Source organism: Typopeltis vanoorti, chromosome 18 (genome assembly GCF_054136105.1).
Source record: "Typopeltis vanoorti isolate ZY-2024b chromosome 18, IOZ_Tvanoo_1.0, whole genome shotgun sequence".
Classification (NCBI taxonomy): Eukaryota; Metazoa; Arthropoda; class Arachnida; order Uropygi; family Thelyphonidae; genus Typopeltis; species Typopeltis vanoorti.
The window spans coordinates 93,221,110-93,244,409 of NC_143566.1; the positions used below are offsets into that span (position 1 = coordinate 93,221,110).

The 23,300-nt window shown below is 36.1% G+C and overlaps 1 protein-coding gene across 1 annotated transcript in view; it reads right to left on the reverse strand.

The window, feature by feature from the left end:
* Window positions 1–290: 290 nt before the first annotated feature.
* Window positions 291–23,300, reverse strand: part of LOC150096939 (zinc finger homeobox protein 3-like) — a 156,748-nt gene continuing 133,738 nt past the window's right edge. Inside the window, exon 4 of the mRNA XM_090408098.1 lies at window positions 291–1,045. Within this exon, the coding sequence (XP_090264224.1) occupies window positions 291–1,045 (755 nt within the window). The remainder of the gene's footprint in view (window positions 1,046–23,300) is intronic.

Sequence of the window (23,300 nt, forward strand, 5' to 3'; positions counted from 1 at the left end):
TCTTTAGGAAGAAGTTGATTTGAGTCTGCTTCGTGACAAGGAAAACGACATTCCTCGTCGCTACCCGTCTCCTCGAGTGTCCAGGAACAGCCTTAAAAACCTCCGATGTTAAAATGCCACCTACTGGCGGGACCACAATCGGTGTACTTGTCTACCTGCACAAAGCACCCAGTGAGCTCGGGACACAAAAGTAACAAGGTTTAAAGACTCTGTCTTCATAAAACAGGGGGGCGCTTTCTGGAGGTAGAGAAAGTGGGAGAAAGAGACGCGGTTTATTGCCGTGGGTGACGCTAAAGCCTGTTGGCATCTGCATTAAGGGAAGAGTCCCCTGAGAAACACATGGCAGCCTTGGGCTCGGGAGCGATTGAATCCAGGGTGGCAAGTCCCATGTTGAGCCTCATGGAAGCGTCAGATCGAAAGTCATGCTGCAGAGCAGAGGGGAACAATAGAGAGGACACGTCCGGCAGTCCGTTTCTGACGGAGGTCGCTTGCTGAGCGGCAGGCTGGGTGGTGTTGGGGAGCACACCTGTGGGCAACATTGACGACTGCTGAGGAACTGTTGACTGTACGATGCTCTCGGGCCGAAACATCATCAGCTTCTTCTGCACTCGTTTCACGTGTCGCTCGGTATTGCAGTGGAACTTGAACTCAAGCAGGGTCGGGAAGCGTTCTCGACAGGCACGACATTCGACGTGCCTTTGAACCAGTTTCAGCATTGCCTTGATGTCTCCGATGGCCTTAGTAGAGAAGCAGGAAGCCCTCTGGTGGTTTAGGCAGAGAACTTCAGCCGGATATACCATCTGGCACTTTTTGCACACGAAACCGACGTCCACTTCTGACTCGGCGGCTTGCTGGAAGTCCGACTCCTGGATCTGGCTTCGAAGATCGCCGATGGATTTTCCGTCCTGGGAGAATCGAGCGCAACTGTTTCCAGGTTGGGTGAGCTTGGAAGTGACTTCTGGAAGGGCGGATGGGGGCAGTTGGAGCAAGGATAAAGGCGTGCTATACAAATTGGAGTCGTATATTAGGCTGCCGGGAGGATTACCTGCAAATAAAGATCACAATGATTAGGCCAAACGTTTCTACAGATTATGCTGTTTGTTATGAATTTATTTCCAAAGATTTAACATCCAAATAATTCTTCACAAAAATATCTCCATTCTCAATGCATCAGCAGATATTTAACACTATTAGAAACGTAATATCATATTTGTAACTTGCTGATGGCTAAAATCGATCATATACGTTGCTCAAGAGTTACATTTAATATTGGTAATTATTACAACAAAATAAAGTGAGCTAAACCCTGCAAATGTGATACATTTTCAGCACATATTAATGAAGCATCTGATCCCACATACACACCCATGCCTATGATTCCTCATAGGTTGTATTTACATTATATTAACTTCAGTATTTGCACATAACGTAATTTTTTTTCCTTGATGAGTTCCGTTTAACCCATACTGGTCCCACGTAATGTTACTGTTAATATTTTTTCCCAATTGCTGAACTCAGTCTCATAATCTTAGGCAACTAGAAAATATTCGTTTCTTTGCAGCGATATAGAAAGTATTCTAATGAAATTAACATGTTTGTAACGAATTTTAAATACTATAAGAGTGCGTTTCAGTTCACATCATCACAGAAATATAAAATCGACCAGGTTTTGAAGCTGAAAATAGGAAAGTAGGACAGCTATCAGCTTGTGAAATTATCACCCTGGATACTGGAGAACTGCAAACTCGAAAAATTAATGATTTCTAGGGATAACGGGGGACCTAGATTCTCTAACCCTTAAAGTCGGCATCGACGATGTCCTTTGGTTGGGAAGACCTGGGTTCGAATCCCGAACCTCTATCAGGGCTTTTCAACTGAAGGTGAGATATCCGGTCTCATACGGAGGTGGCAGAGTTTTTCATCCCGCAAAGCAGGCAAACTGGCCATTAGAACATACGTAATTAACAGACAATACACTGGCCTCACAGCCTGAGTTGCTAATTCTTGGACAGAACGCAGTTGCGCTATTGGGTCCAGCCGCTGTAACTCAGTCAGTAACGACATTGCTCTCGACACTAGGGGCGGACCCATTCTACAATCCGAAAAAATTTATGAGGACTTTTAACAGACGGTGAAGTAGCCGGTCTCATACGCCTGTGGGAGGAGTCAACTGAAGGTTAGTAACGAAGTCTTATCTGGGCTTTTCGTCCCCGAGAAGTTTGTCTTGCCCCTTAGTTGTTTCTGCTGTAATTCCAAGCAATCCAACCCGACTATTTGATCTTTTAAAGGTTTTCACTAAAAATAAAATCTTAGCCTTAATAAAATATTGCACATTTGACAGTAGTTCACAGTACAGGCTATTTGTTCTGGTATATATTGTCACAATAGTGCAATCTGTTAGGCTCTTGTATCGACGGGTTATTTAGATGTTATACCAAGTAATAAGATGTTAGTTAATGCTACCGACGACCGGAGATAATAGTTCGTGCACAAAATGGAAAGCAAGAGACCAAATTTAGCTTCATCAAAATTTAATGCTATACTTCATTGCGTAATAATTATGTTTTGTTGTTACTTTTTTAGCTGGCGTTGCACTATCGTTGTGATAGTTAGCGTTACATTATCTATGTGTTCAACTTGCTTTTTAGTTTTTCAATGTAACTATTGGATGAAAAACTGAACTGCTTCCTATTGAATACTGCGACAAGTCAATAATCCCAAAAACTTGTCTTTTTCGCTCTGTTTTCCACTTGTTCATATCCGTTTTGAAAACGGATATGAACAAGTGGAAAATGCGAAATTATTGCATGAAACAGTCTTGATGAAGATAAATTTCCTGCGGCGTGTTCGCTTCATTCGAGCAATGAGTAGACTGCTAATAACAACGCCGTTGTCCGTGGAAAGGACAAGCAGTGAATGCAAAACAGAATTTCTGTTCATGAGAGTGTGCAGCGGAGTGCTACACCTACCTAGGAAATTCAGATGCCTGTAGAAATGACCTGCCTCTACATCACATAAGACAGAAAGCAATCGGGACGCAGCCATTTGTATAGCGCGATAATTTTTCTCTTCTATCTCTTCGTCTGCTCGTTCCAAATTACTCCCATCCTGCACCTTTCATCTCCATCTTCATTTTAAGATCATAATCTCACTGCCTCCTATTTTCTCTGGGGGTGTTTACCATGCAATCAATTAAAAACAAAGTCAGTCCCCTAAAATGCCCATCCACATTGTTTATTGCTAGGACAGATCCCTTTTTTCTTTCTCTTGTTCCCGCGTCTCCAAGCTCCATGTTTATTGTCATCTATCATTATCTTAATGTCTCCGGCAGGAGCACAAGACGTGATGATGTTCTCCCTTCATCTTGCTATTCCGTTCTCTTGCGTCTAACATCCAGCTCCATTCCTACCCCTGCTGCAGAAAGGTCAGACCCAGTAATTTCCATAAAGCGGGGGAAAAAATCGACTGATGTTGAAACATTACTATGCATCGCTCGTTGCCATGGCAACCGTCACAAATGATGATTTATAATTGCCAGAGGATTTCTCTGAGTTCTTTTGTCTAACAAAAAAGGCGTTTAATTTTTTGCTCTCGCCGTGCCTTAATGGGCCAATCAATAGTGGTTGGCCCTCACAGCAGCCTGGTCGATCCAGACTTTAATGTTCAGATGGAGGCAGGAGAAAAAGTGCTCATTTGCTCTGCAGCCTCCTGGTAGAAGCATCGCTTAATGGTGACAGTTCTTTTTCCCAGGGAACGTTATTTAGTCATTCGTGACGGAGTGGGGGGGAGGGGAAGGAGATCCGGGGGGGAAGTAACAGCCGAAACAGCCTTCGGACAACAAAGTATAAAAATAGCTAATCGGCTATTATACCCGTTTACTGGTATATCCGTTGCTGTTATCTCTGGCCAATGAGTCCACTGGAAGGGTGCAATCTGGGGAGATAATACAATTAACAGTAATAGCGCCAAGATATAAAACTGTGAATTGGATGGTGAGGAGAGAACTCACAGTGCTCAAGAAAGGCTTCTTCCTCCCCAGACGGCAGGTTATGTGATTAGCCATCAACACATAGACAGCCATCATTGCTCGGAGTTCACCTCGAAAATGCGATGTTCAAAACGTTACTTCCCACAATGCAGTAAAGTGCGCTCATTTTAGATTATGTTTATCTTCATAACCTGCATTAGCGCCGAAGAGTTCGTTGGCATGAAATGTTTCCAAGAAAATCTGCAATTTTACAAAAAAAAAAAAAAAAAAAAAGAATTGTTAAAAGATTAGTCAGTTTTAGTGACGTAGTGTTATAAGCTATACAGTAGCCATTTCGAGTCATTGAAAATGGAAATGTTGAGCCGTTAGATAACAGACATTCTCTAAAGAGAGAGGGAGAGATGGTGAATTTTTCTATTAATTATAAGTACTTTTCTTTATAAAAATGCGCGTTATTGGCAATCATTATAGCAACAGTAATATATACAAATATTCTTCGTGTTTTAAACTGAGCCACTAAGAGGAAATCTTCGCAAATGGTGCTGCGATTGAGAAGGATTTTATATTAGCTGTTCATTCGGCTAACCGTAAAAAAAATGCAAGTGAAATCTGTTAAAAATGTTCTCAAAATTTTAGTATTCTTATACTTCTTAGGCAGTGAGAGAGAGCGGAGAAAAGATGGTGAGAGCGAAGATGAGATAGAAAAAATATTACAGAACAAAATATCTTTTAAGAATGTGGAACACAGAAATATATCGAGACAAACGTTATTAAAAAATTAAAGGATATATATAAGAAACAGGGAAAACAAAGTTACAGAGGGGACGAATAAGGATAAGAAAAATGAAATATAGACGGAGAGGAGAGTAGTGAGAACAGGAGAGAGAGAGAGAGAGAGAGAGAGAGAGAGAGTGTGTGTGTGTGTGTGTGTGTGTGTGTGTGTGTGTGTGTGTGTGTGTGTGTGTGTGTGTGTGTGTGTGTGTGTGTGTGTGTGTGTGTGTGTGTGTGTGTGTGTGTGTGTTCGCGCGTAGCTGGGAAACAACGGAATCGCTGACACATTTGGAAGACAGTATGCGAATGTAATTTTCCGCCTAGTAGAGAGAGGAAAGGAACAAATCTTTTCTATTGAAGATGACTCCACAAATGGTCAAAGAGTTCGCTCTTACAACTCTCGATCAGTGCGTTTAAGACTAGTGTGGCTACGAGTAATTTCAAACATCCTTTTGGGCGACAGGACGTCACTGGAAGATGAGAGAATGTGGTTTAATGGAGTCATTATCCGGCAGTGAGATTTCGGAAATCCCCGAAGAACAACAGCCTCAATGAGAAGCTGTCCAAATACATCTTCATCAATCACAGTCCACGTGGTGCACTAAAAGTTAATGCACGGAGACCCCCGATTAGGGCGACAGTTCCTTTGTAAGACGCAGGAAATCTGGTTTCCTGTACAGTGAGCGGCTCCCAACCGGATTAAGAGGACGGATGGTGTGGAGAAGACACCGCCGAGGAGTGTACTTGAACACAAGACGGATTCGTCACTTACCAACGTCGGCTTTTCGCTCCCTCGCGAGGCTAAGATGGTTTCATCTGCTCGTCGTCGGCAAGTGTGCAAAATGATTCTTCTCGCCCATCGATCTTAACTATTAAGACTGTCGTCTTTCTTGCTCTAACTACATCTCCTTATCGCATCATTCAAGAACTTTTAAGGCAGTGATAAAACACAGACCAGAACGTCTCGAGTCATGATTTATGGCCGACTCTATGAAATTAGAAGGAAATTCATTCGCCAAAACGACTTAAATGCTGTATCGCTCTTATCACTCGCTTTTTTTTTTCCTCTTTTTCGCCGCGTCCCTAACTGGTTTGATCGATCTGTTGATTACTAGGATAGAACACATCTTGAATATTGCAAATGAGATGGGTAGGCGGCGCTGCTAGCAAATGATTGCTAAGTGTGTCGATTTCCAAAGTTCACAGCGTCACAATTCACTAGTCTTGCATTTCATGGTGACAAAATACCTACAACTAATACTGAACCTACAACAGTAGGTGTCACTTGAAGCTAAGAATTACATGGAAGTATAATTCTGAAAAAGTCTCTCTCTCTCTCTCTCTCTCTCTCACACACACACACACACACACACACACACACACACACACACACACACACACACACACACACACACACACACACACACACACAATCCCTTATACCCTTCGTATCTTTCATTCATGCAGTATCTCTCGATATTTCTATATCTCCCTATATCATTCTCTGCATTGGTATCACCTATTCAATCTGTCTACCTCTGAACATCCAATCGCTGAAAAGCGAGGGATACATATATATTTACTCTCTCTCTCTCTGTGTTCTTCTTTAGATGATGCTCATACTCGGCATATTAGTCCGGTTTCCTTCATGGATACTTGGGGGGAGGGGGGGGCTGAGGGTCAGATGGATCAATTTGTGAGTGTCTAGAAGGAACAGCTATGCTAGCGTGACTTGTTAAAACAAAGACGCGCCACGTGCCACTGATGAGTACGAAACGGAAATGAGTTATGACCTGGACAGGGGTGTTCTGACAATGAACGAAAAAACCGAGGGCCCGAGGGGAGCGTAGGAAAGGGTGAGTCATAGCTCCCAGGGTGGGGAGTAAAGTAGGACACAGAGAGGGTAAACAGGGAGAGAGGATTCTCTATACGCGTGCGAGGACTTCAGGAATGAATCACGACCAGGGGAAAAAAAGCGAGCGGGGGAGGTGGGCGAAGGGGGTTTGGGGGGCTATTAATTTCTTAACAATGAAACCCTGTCACATGCCACGTGGATTCGGCTTAACGGGAGTGGAAACTGGGTCAGTAGTGTCAGGAACGGCTGGTGTGACACACAGCCGGGGTAGGGGATTACTGTGGTGGGTCGCACAAAGTTACAGAAGGGATATTTCACTTCCCCCATACCGAACCCCGTACTCCGCTCTTTCTTCCCTTGAGATTAGTCGACAAGCACAAGGATGTCAGTTTACATTGCAAATATTGCACAGATGACAAAAAATATTGCCAGATGATTAAAACATTGCACAAAGTTGCAATTTGTGTGAAAATCACCGACCAGTTATGCTAATAAAGCAAGTAGTTGTTTTGGTGAAAGTTTACTTATATGATGAGAGATCTGAAAGATGCTTTCAAATAATGTTTTAACTGAGATCACTGCTACGAAATTCGTTAACTCGTATGCACAAACAAAACATAACTTCAGCAAATGTTTTCCTTCTGTTCTCACACCGGAAATGTCTTAGTTGCAGCCTGGTGGATAGAGTCTCTGGTTTGCAATCTACAAACCGTGAGTTTCACCACCTTTATGATGAAGGCCTGATGTGGTCAGTAAAAGCTCCATGTCTGATTTCTAGAGCAGGGGCACAGGATGATCTTTGCCTTATTACGGTATCAAGAACTTATTTTATGACACCCACTTTACAATCCCTCGTACGTGCATTTTCATTTTAAAAAAGTTACACATTCACGTTATGAATATAGCTACCTGATCAAATTTTCTTTGTACAACACATTTCTCGCAAAATATGTACTTTTCGCTGTGTAATTATGATATCTATAAAAGAATTAGAAGTTTTTTAAATTCGAAAAATAGTGAGAAAATGCAGGAAATGTATGTAAAAGAGAAAGAAGAACCACATACGAAATAGATTAATAACAAATATTGTTCGATGAAATATAGAGTTGCTTTATGGAAGATGCGAAATCCGTCGTAAACAGATTATTTGTGTGTATGCGTGAAAGGAAGAGAAGCTATTCTTAGATATAATATTTTCCTGAAGCAATATTTGGGATCGGATGCAGATTTTGACATCTCAGTAAGCTGGAAATCATAACAGGAACGAATTGCAGGCTTATAATGCATGCTGTATGATGGGTTCTGTTTGGTAGTCGGCATACAACATGCTTGATTGGAAACATCTCTAATAAAGTAAATGTCAAGGCTAGCAAATGAGGTATAATATGGGAGTGCAAATATTGGTATCGGTGGAGTGTAATATTATGACATCACTAGAAATCTTAAGGTAATACCTTGTGTGTACAAGTCGTACAATTATTTTATTGCATATTACACGCAGAAAAACAAAACAAAAAAACGGACCTGTTGTCACATCCTTGAATACGACCCCCCCCCCCTTCTGTCTCTTCCACGAGAACACAAAGCATCCTTCGTCCTCCCTCCTGCGTCCTTCATCCGGTAGGTGGACTTTATTTCCTCTCCTCCCTCCACTTCACCCCACTAGCCCCGACTCCCCGGTGACCTCGTTCAGTAACACGAAACAGTATGTGTGAACTATCCTCTCTCTCTCTCTCTCTCTCTCTACATATCCCAGAGATGTCAGCAACAAAAGTAAGTAATATTTCGTTGTTCTTCTGTATTCGAAGTCCTAACTTAGTTTAGTTGTATTTAGATCTATGAAAGCCATGCTGATGGAGCGTATCCTCTGTCTATTCAAGTACGATATATTGTGTTTAAGGTAATAGTTTAAAAATCAGTTTCAAATGGCAAAACACTGTATGCATACATATAGCCTGAATGCTGTAGGTTACAATCTCGAGTCTGCTGTTCGTACGTGCGTAATATGCGAAACAGAACTTCCTGTTCGGATCTACTGTTGATCGTGTAGTTAGATGCGATGTTACCTGACATCAAACAACTGTGGACGGGTTTTCTCGTATTATTTTCATCCATATTGTACCCAATCGTAGAAAAACGATCGTTTACTTATGATGTTACTTATGACTGCGCTTTATGCGCCCCCTGGGCGATTATTACTGTCTATTCCAGAGTATTAAAGAGAGTTATCACCTAGATATATTGTGAACCATTCTAAAACCTCGTGTTTACAGGCTAAATATTAAAAATACTTAGGACAGGGCACACTAAAATCGATTGCCAAAACAAGAATATAGTTTTTTGCATATCATAATTAATCATCAATAAAAAGAATAGGCTTCTACAACTCTATCCAATACAGAGTTTAGTGAGAAAATAATAATATAACAGTCTATTTCTACATAAGAGTTTCATCTATTAAGTTAGCATACAATTGATTAGAGGTATACATTTCTGTATACACATCTTTTTAAGTTACAGAACTATATATTTGCGTATCTTTTCACAAATAGTGGTATGTACACAACAGAGGGCGCTGAGAAAGAGATTGATAACTGTTCCCCCCCCCTCCCCCTCCCCCCCAAAAAAGAGGTAAGGGGAGAGAAAAAGAGTAATTCTTTGTAATCATTATATTACGTATTGTTATATGCTGGATTGGGGTATTCATAACATGACCAACTAAGAGATTCAATTGGGACATTCTGTTTTCAGTCATAATGACTACCTAAGAAAATATTTAAGACACAAAGATCACAAGCCGTCCAGCAAGTATCAGGATGTTGTTTCAGACGCGCAATTTAATTAAAGGCCGAGTTAGGAAATGAATAATGAATGAGATACAGATGAAACAATCATACAGAGGGAGCAAAAGAAACCCCCTTAACTCAAAGAATAATAGATGCTAGAGAAATAACAGTAGAACAGTGATATTGAAACCAAATGAAATCATGAAGATGAGTTGTGGGAAGTAATCAAACAACAGAGTTTGCATAGCTAAAATTTGGAGAAATCTGATATAAAAATGTACTTAAAGAACGAAGAGATACACACCGACATTAATATAAATAACGCAAATATACATAAATATGGGGATTTTGGTGATAACGCGTTTAAAATGTTGCTCAAAATGGGATGTTATAATTCCGTATTAATTTTGTTTATTGATTATCAATAATAAGTTAATTTTGAATTAGCATATTCATAAGTTTTGAAGCTACTATATAAGTGATGAAATTTTTAAATTGGCATACTCAAAATATATTACAATAGCTTGAAAAGACTCTAAATAGAGTCATTAAAATTGTGATGAAGCTAACACAAATTAACTCTCTTGGACAAAAAAAAATCACATCAATAATATCCAAAATTTCTTCTCTCTAACACTATGGCATTTTCAATGTACACACCAACATATACAAAACAGACAACGAAATGCACATGCACACACACAACTTTACAACCACCACGTGACGATTTATGGAACCCTCTTTCCCTTCGCAGAGGGGCAAAAAATTTTAAGGCTAAAAATTATGAGGCCCTTTAAAATTTCCAGAAACCCATTTTTGTTTCTTTACACTTCAACAATTACAAAATAATTATACACCATCTTAATTTTGAAACTAATAACTAGATTTTGTATTGTGCAGATTTCTAATGAACATATAATGCTTTCAAAAGATTAGTTGAATTTGGTAATGATTTTAAGCATTTTTAAGTGCTTTATTTCTAAAAAAAACTCTTTTTTTTTTTTTTTTTTAGAAACAAAGCTCATCTAGATATCCCTCTTGTTGTGCTGTCACACTCTTCCTACCAAAAATATATATCATTTAGGGATGATTTCAAGGCAACTACAAGTTTTTTTATTATTTTTTTATGATTAAGTAAATGTCTAAAACAGTTGCTTGCAATAATAACTTGCGGAAGTGGTAGGTTAAAAAAAATAAAGAAAATAAAATAAAATAAAGAACATCGCAAACATTGCGTACAGTTAATCTATTCAAAAGACGATAAATCTTAAATATAACTGGGAAAATAAGTTGTTGTTATTATTATTATTGCTTTCAAGTAATCCAAGAATTCATCATCTATACTACTACTACTACTACTTATTAGCTACATAATATTCTAATTTAAACTAATAATCATAATAAAACTTATCATTTTAATGAAGAATTTTATTTCAAATAATAATAATAATAATAATAATAATAAACTTTTAAAATGGTATAATAAATCCGAAAATGATACAGGCAAATCAATTTCATTCCTTAATTTCTATTTATTATTAAATACTGTATTGCATAATTCGACCACATACCTTACAGTTCTTAAGATACACACTGAAAACACTTCCAAATCTTATCGTCACCTAATATTATTTACTTATTTATTTTAAAATCAATAGTCTTCTGCTCCACAGTAAATACGAAAACCGCTTGTATTTCTGTTGAGTCATGTAACGTGTAAGCGCCACCTTTGTTTCAGTTTGAAGAAAAGTGCATTAAGTTATTATTATGTAAAAAATTGAAATGCTATTTTATTTGTATTTCTGTTGAGTCATGTAACGTAAGCGCCACCTTTGTTTCAGTTTGAAGAAAAGTGCATTAAGTTATTATTATTATTAAAAAAATGAAATGCTATTTTATTTGTATTTTTTTATTTGTATTATATTTTTTTATTTTTATTTGTATTATAATTTTAAAAATTAAAATGTACAATATAATATAATTTTATATCACTTTATATTAATTATTTAATTGATTAATAACAAGTAGTAATATTTCAAAATATTTAGTTTTTCCATATTTTATAAATACAAAGATATAATCATGTATGTAAGAAGCATTATATAAAAAACTCCGCATTTTTTATTTCTTATAATATAATAATGATTCATCGTACCATACGAATTCCCTTCGAGAAAGTGATGGATCACAAGTTGCATTTTTCTTAATGCAGCAGAATTTACATGGAGTGTATGCTCATTCAACATGCAGCATATTCTACATTGCAAAGAAATAGGGTTAGCTGGTATGTTAGAGGACATGTACAAAAAAACTAATAAATAAAACATTTAATAACCACTATGAGGCTTGTAACGGAGAAAAGACGCATTCTCGAGAACAGTAGAATTGAGTTATGCAAAAGAGAACGCGGATGTTGCTAATTTCGGAGGATTACCAAGACATCGAGGAAGGGTTCTGATTGGTGTAGACCGTTATTTAATCACCATTAAAACACGAATCTCAAATCCTTCGACATAATTGATGTCCAACGGGAAATAAGCGTCGTGGCTGAGACCCAACATGACCTTGTTTTTCCTGCTGCCAACAAAGGACGCTAATAAACTCACAGCACTTGGATGCAAAAAGAAAGGCAGGGACAGATTTCATCGGCAACTCGGGTGTAATTACAAACAATGAATGACATTAAAACAAGTCTTACACTTAGAGATGAATTGCGGCAGTAAAGCCTCATGATTCGGAGAATTGACGTCCAATTAGTCCTCTGTCTTTTGGGACTAAACACTGGCTAGAAGAAACTGAATGTAGAAGGGTTGGAATCTTTGAATAATGAACATAATTGCCAAATAGAACAGAAATATCAACAATGTTTTTATTCTGCGTGTATACAAATCTCTTACTAAAATTTGGAAATAATTTAAATACTTCATTGCAGAAATGCAAATTATATGCACTGCAAATATATATATAAAGATAGAAATTTTGATTGCACTACTGATTATTATAACAAATATCTATATAATATATTGTCGTATCATGGGAAGTCCACTATACTTTCAATTTCGGTATTACACTAACCAAAGTCATTCACTTTCTGAACATTCACAGCGCATTCAAGTAATGAATTATTGTGAATTACTCGCTTCCTACTCTTTATTAGCCATTCCCGTGACCTTTAATGATTTTTGCAATTCTTTCATTTCAAAAATTTTCCCCTATATCCATTTAGTAGTATCTCTCGACAGTTTCAACGTCTCATTCATATCACTCAGTCTTCTACAGTAGCGAACCAATTAATCCGAACAAACCTTCTCCCAACTCACACCAACTGATTTTTGTCAAGTTTTTGGTTTTGGTTTGGTTTTTGTTTCAGTTCATGACAGTTTTGGTTTCGGTTTATTAATTTCGGTTTTGGATTTAGTTCACTATTTTGGTTGAGTGCTGCATGTTTTAACTGTGTCTACGATGCTTATTAACAATATTGTGCATTTTTAATAGTGTAAACAAGTTTACATTTGTAGTGTTTTATTCATTTTGTGTATCTTTGGAATGGATACATCTCCAAGAAAGCGTTCAAAAATATGTACTTTTTCTCAGCACACATCCATGACTCAATGACAAATGAGTGCTGTGTTGGTTTGCAAACTGTTAATGCGATTTTAACAAGGTTTAGGGAAAATGGTATATTTTCTCCTGACAGTAAAAGAAAATGTGGGTGAAAAAGGAAAACTACACTTACTCGAAATTATTTACTAGTTAGGAAAAGCAAAATGAATCCAAGATTGTCTGCTGTAGACTTAAATACAGACTTAGCAGCTAATGGGATTAATATTTCTGACATGACACTCTTTCGAAGATTGTTCGAAGGAGGGAGGACTGCTCCCGGACCAAAAAAGAAACAACTGTTGACGAAGGCTATGAAAAAAGCGACTTCAATAGACAAAAGGGTAAAGATTGGACTGTTGAGAAGTGGAAGAAGGTTATATCATCATAAGAGCCATTTCTTTGTCAAAGGTGAGCAGATATTATCTATGTTCGCAAATGAGCGGCTGAGAAGACTGCTCACCTTCAACAAGCTCCTAAACACCCAGCTAAAAAGATGTTCTGGGGTTGTTTTACACATGACGGTCCAGGATCACTTGTGCATCACGGTATGATGAAAGTGTCTAATGCATAAAAATACTGGAGAAAAGAGTGATCCCACAGAATCAGAAAGGCAAAGAACTCATCTACCAACTGGATCTCGCCTTCAACAAGCTCCTAAACACCCAGCTAAAAAGATGTTCTGGGGTTGTTTTACACATGACGGTCCAGGATCACTTGTGCATCACGGTATGATGAAAGTGTCTAATGCATAAAAATACTGGAGAAAAGAGTGATCCCACAGAATCAGAAAGGCAAAGAACTCATCTACCAACTGGATCTCGCCTTCAACAAGCTCCTAAACACCCAGCTAAAAAGATGTTCTGGGGTTGTTTTACACATGACGGTCCAGGATCACTTGTGCATCACGGTATGATGAAAGTGTCTAATGCATAAAAATACTGGAGAAAAGAGTGATCCCACAGAATCAGAAAGGCAAAGAACTCATCTACCAACTGAATCTCGCTTCGTGCCACCCTTCAAGAAAAGTGAAAGAGTTTCTCAAAAATCACAATATCCAGTTGCTTTAGTGGCCAGGTGACTCTCCTGACATTAACCCAGTAGAAACTTTGTGGGCCATAGTGAAAAAGAGACTAGGAATACTAAATTGTGATACAAAGGATAACTTAATACAGTTCATTATGAAAGTATAGTTTCGAGATGCAGAAATAAGAAACATGTGTTCTACGTTGGTAGAGTCCATGCTTAGGGGAATTAATGAACTTATTATGAACAGAGGATCACATATGAGTTATTAGGTAAAGTTGGAGTTTAATTAATTTTGGTACTTATTTTCTTGTGAAATTTCTTTTTTCTTTAATATGTGAATGTTCGAATTAATTTATTCACTACTGCATCTACCAAACTCTACAAAATGATTAATGGTATATTCAGCTTCAATCTATCCCTTTTAGATAACAGCCTGCAGTCTTGAAGTTATTTTTGTAAGAAGCTTCTACATCCTTTCTAAAGTTTCTTACTCCCCACCAAATCTTGGTGAACAGATATGAGTATAATAGTCCGGATATGTTCTGATCAGATCAGGATCAACGGACACATTGATCAATGTCCTTAGCATTGCACATTCCTCTGAATTGTTTTTATCCCTTGAATTTCAAATTTTTATTCATTATCGTTCAAAAATCCATATTTCCTGGACTTTTTTAGCAGAGCTCCAAAAGAAAGAGTGTTCATTCTATTATCTGTGGATCCGAAAGGTCAGAACATTACACTTAACATTAACTACCATTATCCTCATTAATTTGTTCAACTTAGCCATTACATTACACTATGCCTAGTAATCAAATCTAACTCTACATTATCCGCAAACAACTGAATATTTTCCTGCAGTTCAGTGTAAATATTGTTGAATGGTGATAGTTCTACTGAACCCCGTGAACCTCAGTTGTAACTTTTCTTTTCCTTAATGCCAATCTATTCCATTAATCTGATATCTAAATAAATACATTACAATTTAAAAATCAATTTATCGTGTGGCAACCTGTCAAATGCTTTTGCAAAATCCTTAAAAATTAGGGCATGTATTTCATACGTCAGTTATAATAAAAAACTACTTTCTTATTATGATTATATAACAATAATAATAAGAAGAAGAAGAAATAGAAGGATATATTCCAGCAGCTCAAGAACAGGCATTACAAACTAATGTAATCAAAGGAAAATTTTTGAACATGAATAATAACAGCAAATGCAGATTATGCAATCAGAAAGATGAGACTGCAGAACATCTAATCAGTGCCTGCAGCAAGATAGCTCAAATTGACTATAAATACCGCCATGATCAAGTGGCCAAAATAGTTCATGGCATGTATGAAAAAAAAACATGGCTTTCCTACATCTGATAACTGGTGGTAGCATAAAATAGAGACAGCACTCGAAAACGAAACAGCAAAAATTTTATGGGACTTCAGAATACAAGCTGATCGGCATTTGGAACGCAATAGACCTGACATCACAATTACCGAACATCGACAGGTGTGGATTATCGATATTGCAGTACCCAGTGATAACATTAACAACAAAGAAGTGGAAAAAATGACTAAATATCGAGATCTGGCAATCGAAGTTGGTCGGCTGTGGTTTAAACAAACCAAAGTCATCCCAATAGTTATCAATGCACTTGGTGCAACTGCAAAGAAGCCGTCCAACTATTTACAGCAATTAAACATCAACGAAGTGACCCCATATGACCTACAAAAAACAGCATTACTTGGAACAGTCCGTATTTTACGACGCTACCTGACGGACTATTCTTAGATTCTTGGGTAGAATCTGAATCATTCTGTATCACCAGTCAGATTGTTGTTTGAATGATATCTTGTTTTGATTGTGTATCAATTCTGTGAATAATGTAATAGTAATATTAAAGAGCGCTTCAGGTAGTCACGGAATCATAGAGACAGGTTACATATCACTCATGTCTTCTTTTGAATGCATTCATATTTCTTTCAGAACCACCAAAGGCAAACCATTCTCGTCACTCGTCACTCTGCGAGAGAAAAATCTAGTTTTCATCCCTTTCTTGACTGCATTAATTCTCAACTTCCATAGATGTCTTTCGTCCTCTTCTCAGCTTGCATAAAACTAAAAATTCCATCTGTTGGTATCCTCTATGACCCTTTAAGAAGTTTGCAGGCAACTCCACTTTCTAGCGTTTGGTCTTCAAATTCTCAATCTCTCTCTCTCTCTCTCTCTCCTCATAATCTATATTCCACAGTCCCGATGTCATCTTTGTCACTCTCCTTTGCACCTTCTGCAGAGAAATTTACATCACCTCGGAAAACTAAGGGACTAGATCGGGCTTCCTTATTTTTAGCGTTGCAATTACCCTCTGAGTTGGATTCGCAGTCTATATGGCACCCAAAATCTTTCTATCTACTAAAAACTCCAAGATCACTCTCCTGGTCAGTTTCTTCTAGCATAATTCAGCCATTATTGGATATCTCATGATGCTAAAGTGCATAACTTTACATTTACTTTTCACGTGCTTACAATTCTAGCTTATTCAAATCATTCTATATACATTTCATGTCAGATGTATTCTTCATGTGCATAATGAGCAAATAGTTATGTCTACTGTTAAATCCTCCTCAATGCCATTAACGTAAAGATTAAATAATAATGGGAGAGCACCACTGATCACATTAAATCTTGCAGACTTACATTCTCCTGCTCTTATCCAAACCAGTAGGTTATAATCTTTTTAGATTCTGTCAACCCATTTCTATACGTGATCTCTTAGCAACTGTTCCAAAATCTTCATTACCACTCCAGAAATAGTGATAGTCGCTAGTTAACCCATCAGTCTTTCCACAACCCTTGTGCAATAGAATTATCATACATTCTTTCCACTCTCATAAAATCTTCCCTGCGCTGGGATACATAACAGCCTCAGAGGCTGTATATGAAACCTTCCTACCTATAAGAAGTAAGAACCTCATTTGAACAATGTTTTAGACATCATCCGTTTTGATATCCGAGCAATCCCTATTGCTGAATTCATATTCAGCTTAATCAATAGCTGTATATGCTATTGATTAAGCTTCTTCATCCACTGTAGAGGCAGCATTGAGCTCTATGTTGCATACACCAAACTGATAGCTTTTAGCAAAGTGAGCACTCATTAATTGGACATTTTCTTCCCAATATATGCAGCTCGCAAGTTGAAGTTATTCTTTCACATTCATTCTTTCTTTTTTACTTGTAAGGTAACGATGGAATTCTTTATGGTTGTCTTTAGCTGGCAGATTCAGTTTCTTTTCATACTTACATTCAGTTTTCCGTACAACTCTGGCCTGCACCTTATAATTTGCATAACTATCGTTACCTTATGCACACGATATTCCTTCCACATCATCTTTTTCTTTGGAAACGCTTGTTTAATAAGATTTCATTCAGTTCATCCCATTCTGAATATTCATTGAACTCTGGGGAACGCATTCATTTCGATATTGGACCATTGACGTATTTTTCAATACTTCCAATGCACAACCACGATATCCATACCAGCTAGAAACAGGTATCATGCAATCGAACTAGTATTGTATTCTCCTCAGACGGTCAAAATCTACTACTTTGAAGTTCAGTAATTAACATTTTCTAAAATACGGTAGTCATACACTTAGCACTTCCCAGGTCAGTAGCGCATGATCAATAGGTATATATATATATACATATATGAAGTGAATGCATTATATAATCTAGATAGATAACTATAGTCTAGTAGCTCTTGCTACTAAAATTCCTATAGGGAATTCCAATGAGTTCCAAAAAGTTATGGAATTTGGTTATAGAAATAAAACTATTTAATTTTTTCAAAACTATAATGATAGCAAAGTATTTAGTTTATGATATTATAAGATAATATATATTATCTTATATAATCTTATCAAAATGTCAGAAAAACTAACAAATTTATATTCGTTATATTATATTTTTCATTGACAACTGACATTTATGTCTTTAGGGGTGAAGCAAGATGCTTTTCATATTCCCCGCTATCTGTGTTGCGGTTACAGTGAGGGTAAAATTTATGAGCAGTTTGCTCGCCCTGATTGGGCATTTAGATTATGCATCGCTATAGGAGATTATATTTTTAAAGTCCTTATACTTATATAAGGACTGGCTTAAAGGGGGGAAGCAAGAATGCTTTTCATCTTCCCTCTATAATATGTCTCTGTAGAGGACAGTGTAGGGATAAGGTGTTAATGAGCTATTAAAGCTCTGATCATGGCAGGAGGGTAACAGCAATATCCGATCCTCAGTTAGGACTTCTTTGGCTACAGCATTGCCACATTGTTATCCTCCAAGGGTAAATCACTGCATCTCACTGTCGAAAATTCCAATCCATTATATTTTTATTTTTAAATAATCCTTATAAGGACTGGCTTAAAGGGGCGAAGCAAGAATGCTTTTCATCTTCCCCGTTATCTGTAGAGGACAGTGTAGGGATAAGGTGTTAATGAGCTATTAAAGCTCTAATCATGGCAGGAGGGTAACAGCAACAGCCAAGCCTCAGTTAGAACTTCATTGGCTACAGCATTGCCATCCATTACCCTCCAAGGGTAGAATCGCTATCGTCACTTCATTCCTTATAAGAACTGGCTTAAAGGGGCGAAGCAGAAATGCTTTTCATCTTCCCCGTTATGAGCTATTAAAGCTCTGATCATGGCAAGAGGGTAACAGCAATAGCCGAGCCTCAGTTAGCACTTAATTGGCTACAGCATTGCCATCCATTATCCTCCAAGGGTATTGCATTGAATGAATCAATCACCGCATCTCACGGTCGATTGATTCCCCAGTGCCTTATTTTTAAGTTCTTAAAAGAACAGGACGATGGGCTGAGTCCTTGACTCTTTATCCCATCATCTGAATGAAATAAATCTGTGTGGGTGGAATGTTGTTGAGCTAAAAGCTGTAGTCATGGCTGGGTAACGGCAATAGCCGAGCCTCAGTTAAAACTTCTTTGGCTACAGCATTGTCATGTGTTACCTTGGAAGTCCTAAAAATGACATTTTTCATTGCCGCCTTATTTTTAAAGTCCTTATAAGGACTGGCTTAAAGGGGCGAAGCAAGAATGCTTTTCATCTTCCCCGTTATCTGTAGAGGACAGTGTAGGGATAAGGTGTTATTGAGCTATTATTAAAGCTCTGATCATGGCAGGAGGGTAACAGCAATAGCCGAGCCTCAGTTAGAGCTTCACTGGCTACAGCACTGCCATCCATTACCCTCTCCTTATTTTTAAAACGATCGTGTTAAAATAATATATCCCGTGTATATACAAACCAAAGAGGTGTATTGCTGGATAAAACTATACATCTGTAAATTTAAAAGGATATCTGAGTTTTTTATTAGTATAGCATAGATAAATAACGTTGCTTTTTAATATCTTTTACTTTTACATTTTCTTTTTATTCAAATAGGAATCGAAATGATAAGACCTTAATTCGCGAATGCAATATCGTTTCTGACACAATAGACAATTCAAACCTGATCTAATCACTTCATTTTAATGAAACTAGTGTCTTTTTTTTTTTTTAATGTAGAATTCCGGAACTGTGCTTATTCTATTTTCCAAAAACATTTGGATACATAAAGAGGTGTGACCATCAAAAGTATAACCAGGTCACTCACTTTAAAATCCTTAAATCCTTTTCCATCTAAAAATTCTTATCGTAGTCAAAATAATAATAATAATAATAATAATAATAATAATAATAATAATAATAATAATAATAATAATAATAATAATAAATCCTTTCATAGTATGCATTAGAAATCCATATGGAAAGAAATCATTTCGAACAATTTTTCCAAATTTGGTAACTAACCTCATCCTTTAGTTAACATGTCAAATTCAGCAGTCTACACGGCGAAACAATTGTACTTTGCATGCATCTAATACAAAGTCAGGACGAATTTTGCTATCGTTATTCTAAAATTGCATGTTTCCTTTAGCCAGTTTGCCTGTTTCGTGAAAAAAATAAATAAACAAAGCCCGTCTTTCTGGACTAAAAACAGATGGGCAAGAATTACCGACACCCCTTTAGTTGTAATAAATAAATAGGATTCAAGGCCTTTTTAATTTACATATTAAGAATTTATGCATAAAACAAGATTAGAATTAATAGAAGGATTTAGAAAATCTAAGAATTAACAGAATTACTATCTTTTCGGTTCATAATTTTTAGAATTTATGTAATCAACCCTAAGTTACGTAACAAAACAAGTGAACTCTAAATAAATGCTACAATTATACTAATTTTATATGATTAGATATAGATTTACTCAGGTATATTAAGGATCATCGGTTGCATATATGTTGATAAATATAGGGAATATAACACGAATCTCTTAAGTTTTGTTTTGTTGAAAACACTAAATCATTAAGGTGCAAATGTAACTCAAACAAAACGATATATACGTATATACGTAAGTTATAAAATAGTTATTCACATAAGTTATAAATCATAAATCAGCAGTTAGAAAAGAATGATATACAAGGAATATTTTGTTGTTATTAAATCCAAGGTAAGGTGTTGGAGCTGTATATACTGTCTAGTGTTAATTATAATCTATATGAAACACATTATTAAAGCAAGTGGTGTTAAACCACACATTCTTAGCTGAATTATTTCTTTTTCCTCCCCCTTGAATAAATGAACTACATTTTAATCGAATTTTTAATAAAGTTACATAATTTCATAATTGAAATAAATAATTTGAAAATAGGCAACAAAGCTGAAAAAATGAACTACATTCTCAATGGTGTAAACCTAATGAACAATTAATACTTTTTGGTTATGTATAGTGCGATGTTTTAATGAAGATTTCAACTAAATCAATGGAATAAGTAAGGCTTCTATGGTCAGAAGCCAGTTGAATAAATCTATATGGATTAAGAGTGAAATCAGCAAAATACAAGACACTGTACAAAGTGATGTTAACTTAAGGATCCGAGATTTCAGTTACAATATTTGATGAAAGAATATAGACTACAAATATGAGAGTTCTTATATTAATAAAGATATTAAATTAGATTTGTTATTATTATTATCATTATTAAGTAGATTCTTTATGGATTCCTAGGACTCATGCGGGAGGCCCATTCTATCTCATAGTCTCAATGTCTGTCATTCTTTTAATCATTAAATAATTAGTCAATTAAATATTTAATACAACACTGTAATTTATAATACAGGTGATTTAATTCCAAAATGAACAGTGCTATGTGCATCGTAAACACTGACTAAATTAGCGAATTCTGAACACAGGCAATTGTAACAAAATATCCAAATTAGGAGTGTTGGCCAGTCATTCTATAAAACAATTCAAGTATTAAGATCCGCCTCAGAAAATGAAGTGGTCTGAGCGAACAGAGTCATTTTCAGAAATAAATATGAAGTTCAACACAGCAGCGCTTACTTGATACGGCAATGGAATTAAATAACTTCCATCAAAACTGTCCCATCAACCGGAAATGCTCTAATTTAGCGTATTGCTTAAAAATGGAAATGAACTACAAAACTGGAAAAAATTATGGCAGCAACGTACAAAGGAAACATCAAAAATAATATGCTATAAGTTATATCAGACGTTATAAAATAAAAATACTTCATATGAGAAGACATTTGCAATATTCTCATTTTCTCATGTCTAATTTTGCACTTCGCATAAATACCAAATTTCGGTTTGGAATAGTTTTCTTAATATCGAGAAATAGAATCTTATTACAGGCATAAACCTCGACTTCATGCATATGAAAAGCTATTTTTAAGAAAAATAAAACAGCTAACTGTTAGAACTTTATATAAAATTAAATTTGGTTTTGTTAAATGTTTTCTGGTATCATCATTTTATTTTTCGACCAAAATTGAATAACAAATAATTCAGTAAAATTATTTAGTTTTAATATATATTTCAGTTTATCGAGAAAGATAACGGTGTCTCTGCAATTACCTTTGATACAAGAAAGAACTTTCAAATAATCGAGTATATTATTTTTTAATGATTTGTTATTAGTGGTTAACAATTTATTATAAATATATTTAATAATTTATGCGCATAACCTATTCGCTACTCAGTAACGAATCAGATGATGTCGTGTTCTCTTTAATAAGGCATTGTTTAAATGGTTTTCTAAATATTTCCTACATTTCGAAGATTTACCTTTTTTTTTTTTTAAATAAGGTTATGTAATTTAGCGCAGATGAACTTCGAATATTTATTTCAATCTGCGTTTATATTTGATTTGAATTTTTCTTGTATGAATAATCAACAATGCTTTAAGATAGGAAAGCGACCTCTCTTTATTTTAATATTTATAATGAAGTTCTCGAAATGAACTTGATTCATATTTTAGAAAATGCTTCGTATACTTCTCAGAACGTTGACTGTTATTAAAGAAATAAAGTCTTAAAGAACTTACTACATATATTCGATTTTTATCCGATTTAATTTTTTTATAAAGATGAATGTATCGCCTTTAAATTATTATCTGCCTTAAAAAAAAGTTTGGTATGTAGTTCATTTGATCCTGAAGAATTGTGTGAACATCAATTTTTAATATTTTAATAAAATTAGTTTATTTTTATAATAATAATAAAAATCTTTAATTTTATTTAATTATTTTTTGTTAAATTTCAAAATTTGAGAAATTTATAATACACCTTTAAATTTTAAGTATCATGATATTACAATTATTTTATGTTACATAAGCTGATTGTAGTGTTTATGGTAGAGTGCTAGTAACTACTGGCACTGTAATAATTTCAAAATTGGCACTGTAATGATTTTAAAATTGAACTATCATTAGGTGTAAATGTTGCAAAGTTCTAATGTTGCTAAAGGCCTGATTCCATGTTGTTGTGCTTTACGTATGTTTTGGTTTATGGTTTATACGAATAATCGGCTAGGAAAGGCCACAGACAAATAGCTATGGGCTTTCGTAAGCGATACTGTATGAATTCATGTAGAATTTATTTACAGAGAGACTTTAATGACGAAAATCGTTTTATGTAACTTTACAACGTCTAAAGAATTTTGCGCAGTGTACAAGTGATAACTATTATTCACATATTATTTTGACATTCGTGAAGTGTGACATATGCCCTTTCATGGAAAATTCGAAGACTGGAAGGTTATAAGATTTTTCAGATGGCATGAGTTCTCCAATCTTAATTACATAAGTGGTAGATTCTTTCTTTCTGGAAATTGGGTTTTTCATCCGACAAACTGGCCG